General features: G+C 41.7%; 1 protein-coding gene across 10 annotated transcripts in view; it reads left to right on the forward strand.

Annotated features, from left to right (window-relative positions):
- GRAMD1C (GRAM domain containing 1C) overlaps positions 1 to 15,299 on the forward strand; it is a 54,288-nt gene extending 38,989 nt beyond the window's left edge. For 3 of the 10 annotated variants that reach the window (XM_030475817.1, XM_030475820.1, XM_030475821.2), the window contains 9 exons: positions 5,649 to 5,795; positions 6,582 to 6,700; positions 7,654 to 7,796; positions 9,284 to 9,387; positions 10,100 to 10,279; positions 12,083 to 12,140; positions 12,647 to 12,757; positions 13,583 to 13,688; positions 15,076 to 15,299. In XM_030475817.1, the coding sequence (XP_030331677.1) occupies positions 5,649 to 5,795; positions 6,582 to 6,700; positions 7,654 to 7,796; positions 9,284 to 9,387; positions 10,100 to 10,279; positions 12,083 to 12,140; positions 12,647 to 12,757; positions 13,583 to 13,688; positions 15,076 to 15,153 (1,046 nt within the window). In that variant the 3' untranslated portion in view covers positions 15,154 to 15,299. Of the gene's footprint in view, positions 1 to 5,648; positions 5,796 to 6,581; positions 6,701 to 7,653; positions 7,797 to 9,283; positions 9,388 to 10,099; positions 10,280 to 11,971; positions 12,758 to 13,582; positions 13,689 to 15,075 lie in introns of those variants that run through there. The other 7 variants (XR_003989965.1, XR_003989964.1, XM_030475819.1 and 4 more) reach the window with 7 other exon arrangements.
- Positions 15,300 to 16,159: the final 860 nt, after the last annotated feature.

A 16,159-nucleotide genomic window follows, 5' to 3' on the forward strand; every position in this document is an offset into this window, starting at 1 on the left:
ACTTCTGTGCAAAAGGGTCATAGTTGTTCAAACAGCTCACTAAGTTGCGGTAGATGTCCTGTTAAATATCCCAGTCTTGGACTCTGTAAATGCCTTTAAAACGAGGTGCGCACAACCTGGATTGATTCCAAAGTTGTATGGTGGTGTGCAAATGACAGACAGGAAAGCTCAATGGCAGCAGCATGCTCAGTGGCAGCTCAACATTTCTTTCATATGTGAAGAGAGAGCTTAACTTGCTTTCATCGCCTGTTGGCAGGAATAGAGGAGTCCAGTTAATTGAGGCCAGTTCTTAATCTGGCTGAGAAACTTTGCATCTCACCCTTTCAGAGTTAGCAACTGAAGTTGCTTGTAGGTGTCATTTATGTTGGAAACATGGAGGTGTCCAGGAAAGCTTTCAAAGTCATGGATTGAATTGGCTGCCTGCAAGTTGTGGTTGTTGGCGGAAGATATACTTTATATTCAATTAACTTTCCTTTTGTTCTTCTGTGCTTGTTCTTCTGTACTGCTTCTGTGCTTGCTTGTGGGTATCTTGCAGTTTTCCTGTTCTTAGTCTTTCCACATCTCTCTTCTGTCTCTGGATTTTATTTTATGACAAAGGTCTCCAGTGAACCGATGTAAAATAATCCTTTTGTCTTTCATGCTGCTTTTTGCCTAAAAGCTAGTGGTAAATAGCTTTTAGGCAAAATTCCCCCTCATCTCTGCATTGCTGATGTTGAGTAAATAGAGCATATTAAACTAGAGATGTCTCTTTAAAAAAAAAAAAAGAGAACTAACTTTATGTTGCTTTTCTTATTTCTTTCCCCCTCCCCCAAGACTAGTCTTTTTATTCAGAGCAGGATTTTCTAGTCCCACAACATTAATCTTTTCTTTCAGATTCCCTTCTTCATGCTTAGAATTTTTTTCTTGTTTCTCTGTCTGTTTTCTGTTGCAGTTGTCCCATACTCTTACAAGGTGAATTCCTTCATGCAAATGTAACTAGCTTTCCTACATGGCAAAGGTTTACCCATGCGATTAATTTCTCGTGTCCTCTGGCTCATGCTCAGGCTGCCAATGGAGGTGTCCTGGCAAATAAGGTGAGGGGCAAGCTCAAGACTTGTACTCCCAACTGCAGGTCCACCTGACACTCAAAGCTGGAATGCCAGAGCCTTAGCAACACTTCTTCCCTTGCCCTAAGTCATTCTTACATTGCTTACTTGGGAATGGGGGGCGTGCATCTCGCTATGCACCACTGGGCCTTTTGACCTGCATCTTGGTGCTTTTCTTTGGTTTAATAAATTGGAGTATCAATCTCAAGCCATGACAAACTTCTGGCTAAGCTAAAAATTAGTATTTGAGATCTAGATTCTAAATTTCAGAAAACAATTTTTAGTTCAAGCACAGAATATCTATTTCCAAAATAGAGCCAGGAGAGTCTGGATTTCGTCAAACGACTCTTGTATGTAGGTTTTGGTTTTGGTGGGTTTTTTGGTTGTGTTTTCTTAGTTGGTTGGTTTTTGTTGATGTTTTTCGGGTTTTTTTTTAATGACAATGTTCAGCAGCATAAAATACTTGGAAATTCAAAAGGGGGAAGCAGGAAATTGGAAAACAGTCTTTTCTGTTAGAAAGCTTTACTGTGTATGAGGATATGATAAATTCCTGATCCCCTCTATCATTTAACAGACTTACTGTTTTGTACTAATAACCACCTTAAATGTGTGGTCTGCAGGAGAGCATAACTGCTTGTGCTGTACTGCTGTGGGATGAGTATGCCTTTCTTGCAGAAAGTGACAGAAGGGGCAGAAAATGTTTGAAATACAGGGTGGTTGAAATTAGTTCATCCGTATTTGGTTTTGGGTCAGCTGTCAGCATGCACCCACCCCCATGTGAAATTTTGGATGTGCAGTGTATATAAGGAAAAGTGGCCCTGTTATCTTGTTGTCATTTTAATCAAAATACTGGAAAACATGTATTTTGAGTATATAAATACCAGTTATTTGTTGCTTTGGGGCTTGGAAGATATGTGCTTCAGTTATCTAAAGGCATAAGGTTTTTATCTTGTGAACTGGAAGAAGCTGGCTTTGTTGCAATTTGTACTCAGTAACTCCCCAAGTTAATTTTGTCCTTAGTGTTTTTAAAGTTTAGGAGAGTGCTTTGATAATGGTTAATATTGCTGATGCAGTCATTAAATAGATGGTGTCTGGAACATGTTTACTCCAGGAACTGGTTTTATTGACTTGATTTCGGGTGTATATGGTTAAAGGCTCCTACCTGCATATTTTCTTGTGCAGTGTGCAATTTTTACCCATCCATGGAGGCATAGAAATCCTCACAGTGCCAAGATTTGCATGCATACTTTTTTCTCTCCTGATCCTGCCCCAGCTCTGTGGAGTGGAAAAATCAACCATGTTATTAATTTGTTTGATAGCCTATGCTCTTATCAGTTCAGCTTTCTTAATTTGCTTGTGGTGTGTGTTTACTGTGAGCTGTTGGTTGTTTACAGGAATTTTGAGAACGCTTTTTTTTTCCCCTCTCCCCCTTTCCCCTCCTCTTTCTTTTCTTGCATTGCAAATATTTTCAAACCTCTGCAGTCACTGCTGCATCATGATATTATATTCAAACATTATTTCACATCTTGCCTTGCAGTGATGAAAGTGACCTTATGAAGTGCAAGGCAATAGTGGGGGAGGGAACAGGCTTGCTGCTCTCATTACTGAGTGTCCTGGTTCAGTCTAGGTTTACTTCTGGATTTCTGGGTCCCTAGGGTCCTAACCTGAAGTCAGAATAATCTTGTGTTCTCTTATCAAACAATAGCTTCAATTCATCTATAAATGTGTTCAGGCTGAGAGAGTTAGTGGTTGATAATTGCATACTGCTGAGGGGTGAGAACAACATTAAAATTTGAGGAGTTAAGACTGATATCTAGATACCTGCACAGAATGTTCTGTTCATAAATAGTATTTCTAAGCCGGTCTTAGGTAAAATGCTTGATGTTGCTCTAGTATTGAGATGAATAAAAGGCAGGTAGATCTATGTGTGAGTTAAACAAAACAGTTGACAAACAGGTGTATTCATTTGTAGCAGAGACAAGTGGCTGAAGCTTTCTATCCTGTTCAGATTGCAAGCATGTAAACTGTACAGTTTTTCTTTGCTATGCTACTGTTCCTGCTTGCTGCCTCACCTACAAATAAACTCTGAGAAGCCCAGGTGGAAGTGACTTGAAGCTTGTCAAGCTCTTGGTGTATGCAGTGACTTTCTTCCAGAGGCGTGGAACTCACAGCAGCATTCATACATACATGCACCTTCCAGAACTGTTGTCTGAAAGACTTTCAGGTTTTCTGGAAAACAGTTGATTGAATCCTAGCATCTAAAGTGGGTGATGGGCCTGATCTATCAGCCCAGTTTCAGCTTGGATTTTTTGATGTTCCAAGGGCTGAGAGTAAGTAAAAACATATTCCTCAATAATACTCTCATGCACTTGGCACTTCATTGACGATTCCTTATTAGAGACATGACTAGATGCAAACAATGTAAAGCTTTGTATAGACCCATGGATGCTCTTGCTTAAGACTCAGTCCAGGGAGGACAGACCTCATGCTTGAAGAGTAAAATATCTCAGTAGCAAGGTCTGCCCATTAAGGTAATAATGTATGGGCTTTGTGCATATCATAAGTTGCTGTGGCTTATCAAATTACCTTGCATTAGCAGAAACTTTAGTAGCTGTCCTCAGGAGTTTCAGGTGAGCATAAAGTTGTGTGGTTCAGCTGGGCCTCACTGGGGCAAAGGTAACTTGTATTGTCTTGTATTTGCTAAGATGTACACAAATAGTTGTCAGAGCTTATCTGATGCACGGTGGTTTGATCATGTATCTGGGCTTTTGTATTTTTTTTAAGTGGTAACAGGTTCCTTGGGCCTGTCGAGGTCCAGCTGAGTGAGACTCAGGATAGCTAGGTTTGAATTACCTGGTGTCTGACTCAGTGTATGTTAGCTGATGCGCAGTAGGCAAAGCGGATGTCAACATCAATATCTGAAGCTTCCTGTCTCTTAGTGAAAGAGAGGAAGTGAGGAGTGCACTCTGAAAGGAGAGGTCTGTAACGTTGAGGTCTTGTTAGCTGAGGTCAAGCTTACAGTTCACTTGGTCTGCATATTGCTGGGATTGGGTTCAGCTCTGGGAGGAAATACAGTGAACATAAGCTGAAAAGCCAGGCTGAATTTCTGGCTTCCCACAGAATGTTTCAGCGCAGCAGAATCTGTATTCTGGCATGTAATGACTGCATATCAGCTGGTTAAATGGGCCTCTTAAAATGCGTGCTTGCTTTCTGTCCCCCCTTGTAATTGCAATTGCATAAGCAGAACATGGCATGGAAAGGAAGTATTATCTCTTGTGCAAGCACAAAAATATGGCAATCATGCTTTGCTTTTGGAATCCTACACTGAAGTATGACAAGGTCAAAGAGAACTTTTTTGGCGGCTGATGTGTAACAGGGGATTCTAGCAGACTAGAAGCAGCACTAGAGTGGAAGTCTGCTCCCAGTCAGAGTTGGATTACGTTGGGGGACTGTTGTGGTGTTCAGTTGCTGCGTTTGCATTCATCCATACCGACTGCTGCTACTAAGCAGTAATGTTTTAAGTGCTGTAACCTTAGCTTATAGGAGCTATAGCTTGATATTCAGGCTAGCTTTGCGTTGGTGGCTAGCACTGACCTTTGCCAGCTCTGAACATTCATTTCTATCAGTTGAAAGATTAGGTGTCCTGATTTCCATCTGGCTCTCACAAAGATTTGCTTTCAGGCTTTTTGTTTTGTTTCAGTAACGTGTGTGGGTGGGGGTTTTTGTTTGGTTTTGGTAATCGTACCTTAGGATAGACTTGCTTCTAAAGCATAAACAGATCGAGTTGGGGTTGGCATAGGAAACTGCTTGCCCTCCAGAATCATGATTCTGTCCCTTATCCCCTGCAAGAGTGGCTGAGATGACCACAAAGCTGAGTCATGCCAGCAACCAACAAGAAGCAGAAATAGCAAAGATCAGTGCTGCAGCCACAGAATGCCACTGGGGTGCTTGGTGGTGGTTTTGAATTGGGGATGGCACTCTTGGTGCGCTTTTCAGGACTGCAAAATGGAGCAGGGAACCTCTTGCATTCCTCTTATGATTAGGTATGGAGGGAAGAACTGTATGGGAGTCTTACTTGGTCTCTTAGACTGTGGACACTATCAGCATTACAGATGTTAAAAGCAGAATTCTGAAACTAGCCACAAGTAAGAAAGCCAGTACGGTTTCACTGTCCTGCTTGCTATTCATGTGTCCTTTGTACAATAGGCATGCCTATTAATGAAGATTATGCTCGCTTTTTGTTTTCCACAGTGTTTCTTGTAGTAGGATTAGTAGAATACTAAAGGCAAAACTAAAAGGATGGGACCTTGTGATGTCGATTTATCATTTTATGTTTGCAGAGGGAAATGGGGGAGTGGTGTTGAAAATCAATTCTGGACTTTGTTTCTGAAGACAACCTACTTACCAAATCATGTGCTGCTGTCATTACTGGGTTTCTGAGAGTGGGAAACAAATGCTGATGCAAGCTTGGGAAGGATTTGAGCTGTAATAAAGCTTGGAATATTATAAAGTTTCTTCATAATACTATTCTGTTCTTAACCTGACCTCTCTGCCTTTCCTTAGCAGTGAAGGAGACTGTCTCTGAGAATGATCTCTATGGGAGACTTTTTATAAACAGAGTTTTCCATATCACTGCAGACAAGATGTTTGAAATACTTTTCACCAATTCTCACTTCATGCAGAGGTTTCTCAATTCCAGGAGTATAGTAGGTAATATATTCTTCTCCTTTCTATCTGTGTTGCAAACTATCCTGAAAATTTCAAACTCTGAGAAATATTAAATAGGGCTAAGTTGAATTCTAAGGTTCTCATTGCTTTAAAAGAATTTTGAAGCTTTAAAGCTTTACTATGAGAGGATATTTAAAGGTAGCCTGTTGTTTCCATAGACCTGTAGATCAGTCACACTTTGGTGTAAAAAAACCTCCTTTCAGTGCACCACAGAACTGCACCTTAATGCCTGAATTTGGGGTAGGCTGTTAGATTGATGCATTCTGTGGAGTATTTCTGATTACATTGTGTCCCAGAAATAGTGACGGTTGGCACACAGGCAGAATAATTGCATCCTCCTAAATGATACTCACAGTCTTTCATTTTCTGGATGAGTCAACTTTATTCATTGATATCATATGAACAGAAAATAAAATCAAAAAGGGTAATATTTATTCAGTGTCAGGTTGGAAGGCAAAGTGGCAAAAGCTTTGGATAATGCTAAGTGAATCTATTCAATTCTAAGCAGAAATTACATATTTTCGTTTAATTGCTTACTCTTATCCCCACCCTCAGGTCTCTTTCAGTAGACCCAGATTCAGCTACTTAGTGCTTCACCTTTGTTCATCAGTGAACTACAGTTTTCACTTTTCCTGCAAAACCCACAACCATTTGGAATCAGTTTTCTGTCTCTCTCCCCATTGTTCTTAAACTGTTGAGATATGCAAGGGCAGAGATAATGCTTTTTAGGTAATCTGCATGTGAGGTTTTGCATAATTTCTCTTCTAGATGCTGTATCAACCCCTTGGAATAGAGATTCCAGTGGCAATCAGTTGAGGACTTTGACATACACTGTAACGATTAACAATCCACTTTGTGGGAAGTTCACAACTGCAACTGAAAAGCAGGTACTGTGTGCATGTGTGTGTCTGTCTGGTGCCCTTTAATGCAAGGGAGAGGTCATATGTACAGCCTGCTGGAGATCTGACCATGGATTAGAGTTCAAGAGCTGCAGTGGATCTGCAGTTTAAAGATAGCATCTCTAAGGTAGATTGCTGCCTCTCACCATTAGTGAGTAAATGCTGGTGAAATCAGAGAGGCTTTCTACCTTTACAGATGGCTGTAAGCTTCTGCCACAGACTTTGTGGGGGAAAACTATTAACATCTCTTACGAATTTGGGGGTGAAAAGATGCAATGAAATGCTTTCAGTGTCTACTTATGGGCTCTCCAGGAGAGATGGAAAGAGTCTAGCAAAGGGCCACTAAGATGATTAAGGAGCTGGAGCATGAGAAATGGATGAGAGCTGGGACTGTTAAGCCTGGAGAAGAGAAGGTTCGGGATGATCTTACAATGTGTGTATAAGTATCTGAAGGAAAGGCGAGGGTGACAGAGCGCTGGAACAGGTTGTCCATTGATGTTGTGGCATCTCCTTCCTTGGAGATACTGGAAAGCCTGGTCCTGGGCAACCAGCTCTAGATGGCCCTGCTTGAGCAGGGTCCTTGGACAAGGTGACCACCACAGGTGCCTTCCAAACTCAACCATTCAGTAATTCTGCTTTGGGAAAGGTCTCATAGATCAGTCTCAAAGAGCAGCTGTGGTCATGAGTCAGTGGCAGCCTTGCATCTGGTACTTGGAATGGCAGTGGGGAAGTACTGCTGTTGCCTAGGGAGGCATCTTCTCTTTCCCACCCCATCTATACTTGCCATTAGTAACTGTGTTTTATTGTGGTTGTTCAGGCTTTCTCCCTGCTCTAGTTCACTTGAAGTTGTTGATCTAGGCTAAGGAATTCAGGCAGAAAGGTGAGGGGGGGGGAACCAAACAAGCATCATGAATATACCTCCTTATATTCTTCTATGGTAGATCCTGCATAAGCAAAGCCAGAAAGGTCAATCTTACCAGGTGGATGCAGAGGTGCTGACCCATGATGTCCCCTACCATGATTATTTCTACACTGTGAACAGATACTGCATCAGCCGCACATCCAATCACAAGTGTCGATTACGGTGAGCCTGGGTGGTGCACAGTGGGAGGGGAGAAGCCAGGGCACATATGTTATGGGTTGAAGTGTGCTTCTCAAAAGATCTGCCAACAGCGTAGCGAAGGTCAGCTTCTCTTGAAGTTAGGGATCTCTTCTGAAAAATAAGCTTGGAGGATGGTTTCATAGGAAGGTACAGAGAAGATGGAAATGTACCTTCTTTTGAAGGGAGGGTACTTGAGTGAATCAGACTTCATTATTAAACTCTACCTAGATATGGGAGTCTTAAAAGGCACTTCCCTTTCCTCTCCCATCTATTGAAAACGCACTTAATGTGGAACTTTATCCCTTCAGATGTTTGTGTGACTTTCTGACTATATTATCCTTTCTCGTACTGCCTCTGTTAAGATGCTTTATCTCAAACTTCGTCAGTACCCAGGGAAGGTAAGGAAGCCTGGATTTTGTTCTGGCTTCTCTCAGGCTATAAAAATGTTGAAGGCTCTATCTCTACTGGGAGAAGAAAGGAGGAAAGGTCCTGTTCTGAATGATTTTTATTTTTTTGCGTGAGTCATTCTTCCTCTGAGGGCTGTATTTGTTTTATCTGAGACACATGGCAACCCCAGGGTAAGACCAAAAACCTAGATTTCAATATGGTGCACAGAGCATACATGTATAGAACAGAAGGTGCATGGTGGTGTTACAGCTGGCTTTATTACACTCTGTTTAAAATGGCTCAAAAATGCTATTTGAAAGAAGCTGTTTTATTAGATTAGAAACACAGTGGGCTTACACTGATCTGGGTAATTATTTGAAAACGGTAAAAAAAGCACATTCTAGGACAATCAGTGATCTTGACTTAAAGGATTCAAAATCACAGGCTACCCTTTTGTCCTTTGTGAAGAGCTTTGGGATTCATTCAGTTGTTAGAAGCAGCACTCTGAAGGAATCTACCCCATTTCTATTCTGGAAGCATTATTGATTAGCCTGACCTGGGGAATGCAAAGCAGGAATGGCATTTCCTTTCTGTCATACAGGAGGACAGATTTTAATTTCTGTCTCTTTGGGGTAGGATCTGAGCACTTGGTACATAAGTGGTGATGATGAATTTTAGCTGCTGCCATTGCACTGCTCACGTAATACATACGTGTATATATACAGAGTAAATTCAGGACTTTATGATCTGAAAGCCTGAAGCCTATTTTGAATGTGTGTTAAAATGCGATCACTTTAGAGGAGAGAAATTCTCTGCTAGTCTGAGTCTGAAGGAAAGCACTTCAAAATGTTTCCTGTAATATGGACATTCAAGTCTGAGGCTTTAGCTAGATATGTTGTCTTTGGTTCTGTCTGTCTTACTTTGCTTCAGTGTAGGTGCTGCCCAGGTGGAAAGCCAAGGCCATTACAGTTAGTATTTCAGATTATGGACAAAAGCTAGAGGCCTGCTTCTGATAAAGAGATTTCTGCTATCACTGTGCTACCCAGAAGAGCACTCTTTCACTACTGTATTCTGTTTATTAGGGTTTCTGCAGAAGTGAAGTACAAAAAACAGCCTTGGGGCCTTGTCAAGTCTGTAATTGAGAAGAATACCTGGGGAGGCATACAGGAAAACTTCAAACAACTTGGTGAGGCATTTTCTTCTTTGTGTTGGAGTAAAGTAGCTACCTTTCCTATGTATGTTTTCATGTCTGTCAAACTTGATTCCTTAAAGAATGGCTTGAAAAGAAGGCAACACCAAAGGAATCTTGAAGTCAGAAGTTCCTATAGTCAACATATGTAGTCTGCCAATTCCAGGGTATAAAAGAAGCTTTGTGGCTCTATGCTAACAAAAGGCTTGTGTAGATGCTGTTATAATAGCTTTCTGAAGGAAACATGAGGAGCAGCAGAAAAGCTGTTACTCTCAACTGTGTGTGCCTGTCTTTAGGTACTTCCTTGACTGTGAGTATGAGAAGAGAAGCAGTGGCACTTCTCAGGCTGCCTGGCTATGTCTGTTACCAGCCTGGCCAGCCATGGCTGCAGGCTCACAATCTAACACAATTCCTAGTCTCAGTCTAACAGTGTCTTGAAGTGTTCTTCCAACTGCTGTCTAACAAATCATTAAACAATCCTGCACAGGCAGAATGTACAACATACCTGAAAAGTGTACTAAGTGCCCTCTAGCAAATAGAACAAGTGGTACAGGTCAAGGCACAGCTTATGTCAATTACCTGCTTTATGTCATTTAGTAGAAGGTGGACTTACTCCTCTCACTGCCACCATCCATATCTCACAATTGTGCTAGGCTTTTCAGCTCTCCATTCGAAAGTTGGGTAACTTTATTTTTTTTTTCCACTGCAGAATCAGATCTCCTAATGGAGGAATATGCAATTAATCAGTCCATAGAAGACACTGGAAAATTAGTTGCCCTGAGACGAAGACGACGCACTTTACACCGGAGTCTGGCAGAATCACTTCCCAAACGCTCTTCCCAGCACTCCTCTGGTGACATGGGAGCGGAGTCCCAGGGCAGCATGATGGGTAGGAATATTTATATCAAGTGTTTTCCAAAAGGTGTGTTCAAGGAAACTTAACTCTTAGAATAGTGCAAAAGTAACACTTGTGTGTGTGTGTGTTACTTTCACTGTCTATCTAATTGATGTGGTAGCAAATGCTTTAGTGTGCTGAAGCGTGCATAAAATAGGTTTGGAGCATGCATAATCACTTGTGATGAGTATCTCATAAATACAAACCTAATCTCACAGTCTGTTTTTAAACAAAAAAACCCCATCCAACACCTGAAATGTCTACACTGTACCTGCATAGGATTGAAAATCAGATGGGATCAGAAGGTAATTCAGTATGACTTCTGCAAAAATGGTGAAAATTTGCTTTATTTCTTCAAATAACTGCATACCCAGGTCATGAGTTGATTAAACCTTGTCTTTCACCTCTTGGCCCTATGATCTTGGTTTTGGCTGGCCTTTTTTTTTTTTTTTATGTTCAGGAGTCTGAGTCTACTTATTAAGTCAAACTTAAACAGGGGAGATTCAGGTTAGATATAAGGCAGAAGTTCTTTACTGTGAGGGTGGTGAGACACTGGCGCAGGTTGCCCAAGGAAGCTGTGGCTGCCCCATGCCTGGCAGTGTTTAAGGCCAGGCTGGACAGGGCCTTGAGCAATCTGGTCTAGTGGAAGGTGTCCCTGCCCATGGCAGGGGGGTTGGACCTAGGTGTTAAGGTCCCTTCCAACCCAGACCATTTTATGATTCGATTTCCCACCTGCTTCTGTAATTTCTGGGTCAGTGAAGCATTTCTTGCAGTTCCACTGCCTGTAGGCACCACAGACTTGGCCATTAGCATATATAATATTAGCTATACTTACAGCGATGAGGAACATCTGTGCACTAATGTGTACCAGAGAATGGTGGATTTCATGACACAAGTTGAATTGTAAACACTGAAGCAGGAGTAAGTGCCCTTTCCTAAAGAGGGGAGACAGCACTGAGTATAGCAACGAGAGAACATTTGCATCAACAGCATGTGTAATGGGCTCTTTACCTGACCGAGATTACTTCCTGATTACTTAACTTTGCTACTGCTGCTCCACCTTTTCGGGTGAGTGTGTCTGTCTCAGTACACACTACAGCTTTTGTGCATGCCCTTTGTCCATGGCAGGAAATATGAGTGTAAGGAACTGTTTTAGGAGAAATTACAGGAAATTACATTTAAAGGTTGGCCTGCCCACAGTGGGAGGGGTAGCTCAGTTTGGAGATGGCAGGCACACGGCCTCTCTCTCACTAGTGTCTGGTCCCTGTGGCTTGATGGCTAGCAGATGCTCTTTTGAAAGGCTGCCTTCAGGCCAATACATAAACCAAGCCAATACAGATGGGACAGGTTGCAGGAGAATTTGATTTGACCCTGGTTGTCAGACTAATATGAGCAGGAGAACAAGCAGAAGAGAGCCACTTTGCAGCCTGTATCTGCTCATGTGTGGCTAGCACTGCATGTCGGTGTTAGTAATGGATGGACTGTAGCCTTCTCAGACTATTTAGGTTTAATGTGAACAAGCCCCAGTGCTGTGTTCTCCCTGGCATATTGGGTAGGGGAAAATCTTGCTCCTGATGGAAGAGCCTGACTGTCCAGCCAACTTGGCATTTCTGCAGTCAGCTCAGACTTGGTGAATGTTAGAGATGATCCTCTGCACCCACATGATCTGTTATTTTTTTCCATCAGAAGCTGTTGAGCTATTCTGTGTGAAATGCTGGGCACTGACATGTATCTGCAGGCATCCTTTAGGAATGTTCTTCGCTACTTTTTAACCTCCTTCTCTTCCATGCCTTGTAGGAAGGAAAAGAGATGCTGTAAGTAGGACCACCACCATCATTGTAGTAATGAGTGTCTTGTAAGTACTCATTTGCATTAAAATGTGGCTTGACTCAAGTTCATCTTGGTCTTTATCTATATTTGTCTGTACCTCACTTGTATGTTAAAATTGCATGTAGCATAATAATTTGAATGGAGCACTCAGGTATAGGAGGGAAATGGATTGCCTTAAGTGACACATGGAATGAAAATGCTGACTTGCCAAAGTAATCTACCTTGCAAGTTTACTTAGGTCTGATCCTAAAAAAACCCAAGCAGTCTAGGATTTACTCATTCCTAGTCTTAAAAGATCCAGGAGAAGACACTGTTGTCATTCCTATTGGTTGCCATTACACAGCTTAACGCTAACTGCTAAGAATTCTTTGGACAGATCTTTGTTTTCAGTATAGTGCTGTCCTGCCACGCACGTTTTTTGGCTCTTGGAAGGATTCTCTTTTCTTACATGTTTTTAGCCAAGATCTTGTTTCTGTAGCATTGCAAGTGAAATTGTTACAGGACTTGATTTTTGTTCTTTTCTCTCTACAGCTTGCTGCTCTTGGTCTTGCTGAATATAACACTGTTCCTCAAACTGTCAAAGATAGAGCATGCAGCTCAGTCCCTCTATCATGTCCAACTTCAGGAAGAAAGCTCTTTGAAGTAAGTTGAATTCACAATCTTTACTTGCTTTCTTCTCAGCTTATGTGAGAATTTGATCCAAAGAAATAAATTTTAAGCAATGAAACTCAATGGTAAGTTTTCAAAAGCTGCTGGTGCTTCCTGCTTTTCTGTGGTCTGTGCTGATATCCAGTGACATGTCTGACTGCATCTTGCAGTAATAAATTTCTCCTTTGGCAAGTTGCTTTTTGAGGAGTGTTAACCTTAGCTTGCATTTATCACCCTGCTGTGTGACTCATCTTCTGAGAATGTTGTAGTGCTGATCACAGAACCAAAGTGTTCGCTTCATCATGTGTGAACTGGCGTGATCTCAAATGTAACACTGAAGATTCAGTTAGCTTTTTAGCCTACTTTCCCCCTCAAACTTCCATAATAGGTGCCTTTTGTGTTCAGGCACATGGAAGAGGCTCTGATGTTGTTTCCTCTCTTGAATATGGTATCAGCAAACAAGTTGAAAAAAACAACTTGATTTTGAGTATGGAAGGAGTGTGGTGACCTCTTGTAATAATCACTCGGAACTGATTAAAGTGACTTCATAGGAATGATCTTGTGCTCTGAAGTGTGGGAACTTGCATTGTAGATGTAATGCGAGCAGATTTAGTTTTGATGGATGTTGTCTGTGAAGGTCTGAGGCAGCATCTCCAAGGCAAGAGGGATTGAAATTCAACTGCAGGCATCTTTTTATGTGGCTTTTGGAGAAGGATGCTTTTCGCAGTGGCAGAGCAATGGTGGCAAAGAGCAGTTGCTTTTAGAAAGGCATGGGAGGTGCTTATTTCATGTTTCTGATGTAATGTCAATCTCTTTCAGCATATCCCCAGAAATGGTATCAAAAGAGGACATCCCTCAATATGATAAGGAACAGGTTAAACACATGAAGGGAGTTTTAAGAGACTCAATTGAAATGCTTGAGCAGGTAGGTCTGCCAGTCTTTCCTGGTGATACTCTTGTTTCTCAGCAACTCAAGTATTATGAGATGTGTTGATGAAGTTCTGAATTATGACAAAGCAAAGACTAATTCAAAACATCCTCTTTTCTAAGAAGACTCAAACCATAACATTAAGTAGTTGCTCACCTTGTTATGGGGTTTCTTCATTCCTGGCTTTTGCTCCCCACTAATCTTCTAGATAGTGGTAAGAGCTTCAGTTAGCTTTGGTATCAAAGGGCCACCTTATCTCCAGTGAAAAATAAATAAGTTCTACAGACCATGTGTTTCTGAGAGGCTCCACAGCTGTGGAGTTAATCCTTCTCAGTAACTGACATTTCCAGGCTCTTAAATACTACAAGCACTGAAAAAATAGCAAGGTTGCTGAATGCTGTTGTATCTCTCTGATCCTGAAGTCCAGGACTGGTAAACCGCTAGGCTGAGATTTCAGCTCAGTAAGTGAAGGACAGTAGATTTATACTTTGTTTTTTACTTGTAATCTATGAATGTTCTGATTTTAAGTTCTTTTATTAAATCTTAAAATGTGACAGAAGAAATTATTAGATTAGGAAAGCTGGGATGGAGTTCACACGTACCTCTATCCATCACCAGTTTGCTCTGTGTTCTCCCACACACTAAAGGTAGAAAAAGAAGCCATTTTTTAATACTCCTTGTTCAGAGGTGTCTTTGCACATGAAATTGTTCTTAATCTATTAACTATTTTGATCACAGCTTGAAAAGGCTTGTGAGTGCTGGAAATTTCACTGTAGAAATTAATTTCCTTTCCATGCCATTTTCATTTTCTTTAGTTACTACATGAACAATTCCTAATTCTGAAGTGTTAAACTGCTTTTTGAACACACAGTGTAAAAAGAAAACCAAAAAAAACCCCTTTAAAAGTGAGAATCCAACCACCTTTTTCATCGCAGATAACACTTTAGTCTGGAAGTCATGATGCATCTTAGTGCCTGTTACCTTGTTTTCTGAGGGTTGTTGAGAATTTAAACACATTTTGTGCACCAAAATGCACTGGGAGGGCCAGGTATTAGACAGAAGTTAATGCTTTGCTGCCATGTTCCTTAGAGTATTTGCTATGAGTATTGACTGTGACTAAAAATGAGTGGGGTGGCTTATCTTCTGCGCTGTTGTCTGGTGAGGTGTTGAGACTTTACCATACTGGACTGTTAGTATTTATAAACTGCACAGAGTGTAGCTGCTAGGGAGAGCACAGTAAACCAACTGTTTATAGAAACAGCGAGGAGGAAATTGCATGAAATCTTTAAAAGAAAAGGAGGGAGACATTATTTTCTTGATAGCACTCACCCATGCAGAAGACTAACAAGTAATTGGGGGGGCTGTGATGATTGTATCTTCACAGTTAAAGAGCTCCCTTTCCATGCTCCAAAGAAGCTTTGACCACTTGAACAGGACACAGAGTGGCAAGACTGAGAGTTAATACCCACATGAGCTTGACGTTGGAAGAACAGATGTGTGTGTGTGAGGACTTACGGGGTAGGGATTGCATATGTCACCTTCGGACTCTTTACTATTTGGCTGAAAAGCTGCACAGAATAAAGGTTTCTGGAAGAAGCTCTGCATTCCTGTAGCCTGGCAGTCTGTCTCTCCTGCCAGCCCTCTATCACAGGGTAAGCCTCGCTTACCAACAGCACGGAGCTCTGGGATTGCATGGTGAGTGAGTGAGGGCAGTGGTACTGCCGCTTACCAGATCTGGAGATTTTGGAGGAGGGGAGAGCAGGGAGCTGGGCTTCCCATTAATGAAATCACAGCTTTTTATGCCAACTTAAAAAATGACCGTCGATGAAGAGCGTTTTGAAGAAGAGGAAGAAGTAAAACAGGTAGTGGTTTCACAGCCACGGGATCTTTATATGCTTTTTTTAGCCACAGGGTAAAGCAAGTCAGTGTCTTGCAGGATGAATATTTTTAAGATTAATTAACTAAACAGGAAACTGCTTGATAATCTCTCGCATTCCGTGAGCTTTGGCAGTCTGCCTTCTGCCATATGTTTCTAGTTCTCTCAGAGAAATTTCAGCCCTCGGTATTTTCCCTCCACGAGCTGCTCCTCAGCTCTTCAGCATGGTGTGTGCCCACTGGTGATGAAACACCTTTTCCTCGGGCTGGTTGAAAGAAGGAAAATGAAAATTAAAATTGCAAGCCAGAGGAGCAGCAACATCCTTCTGGGCTCAGACCGTGGTTTAGGGCTGGCTGGTGTGGTGCTTAGTATGTCTTACAGTGGTGCAAACAGCTGAGGAGTTCTGGCTGCACCCTGGGGTGCAGCACTGGTGCTGGTGAATTCTAGCAAGTCCTCCGTCACTTGGAACTGAGGGAACTTCAGAGCAAAAAAGATGGATTTTCTCAATCTGAAAGAGAACATCCTACTTTGGCCATGTATCCAGCATGGAGGGAAGAGGAAGAAATGTGCTACAGTCCAGAAGCAGTAAGAA

The sequence above is a fragment of the Strigops habroptila genome, chromosome 2, assembly GCF_004027225.2.
Source record: "Strigops habroptila isolate Jane chromosome 2, bStrHab1.2.pri, whole genome shotgun sequence".
Taxonomy (NCBI): domain Eukaryota; kingdom Metazoa; phylum Chordata; class Aves; order Psittaciformes; family Psittacidae; genus Strigops; species Strigops habroptila.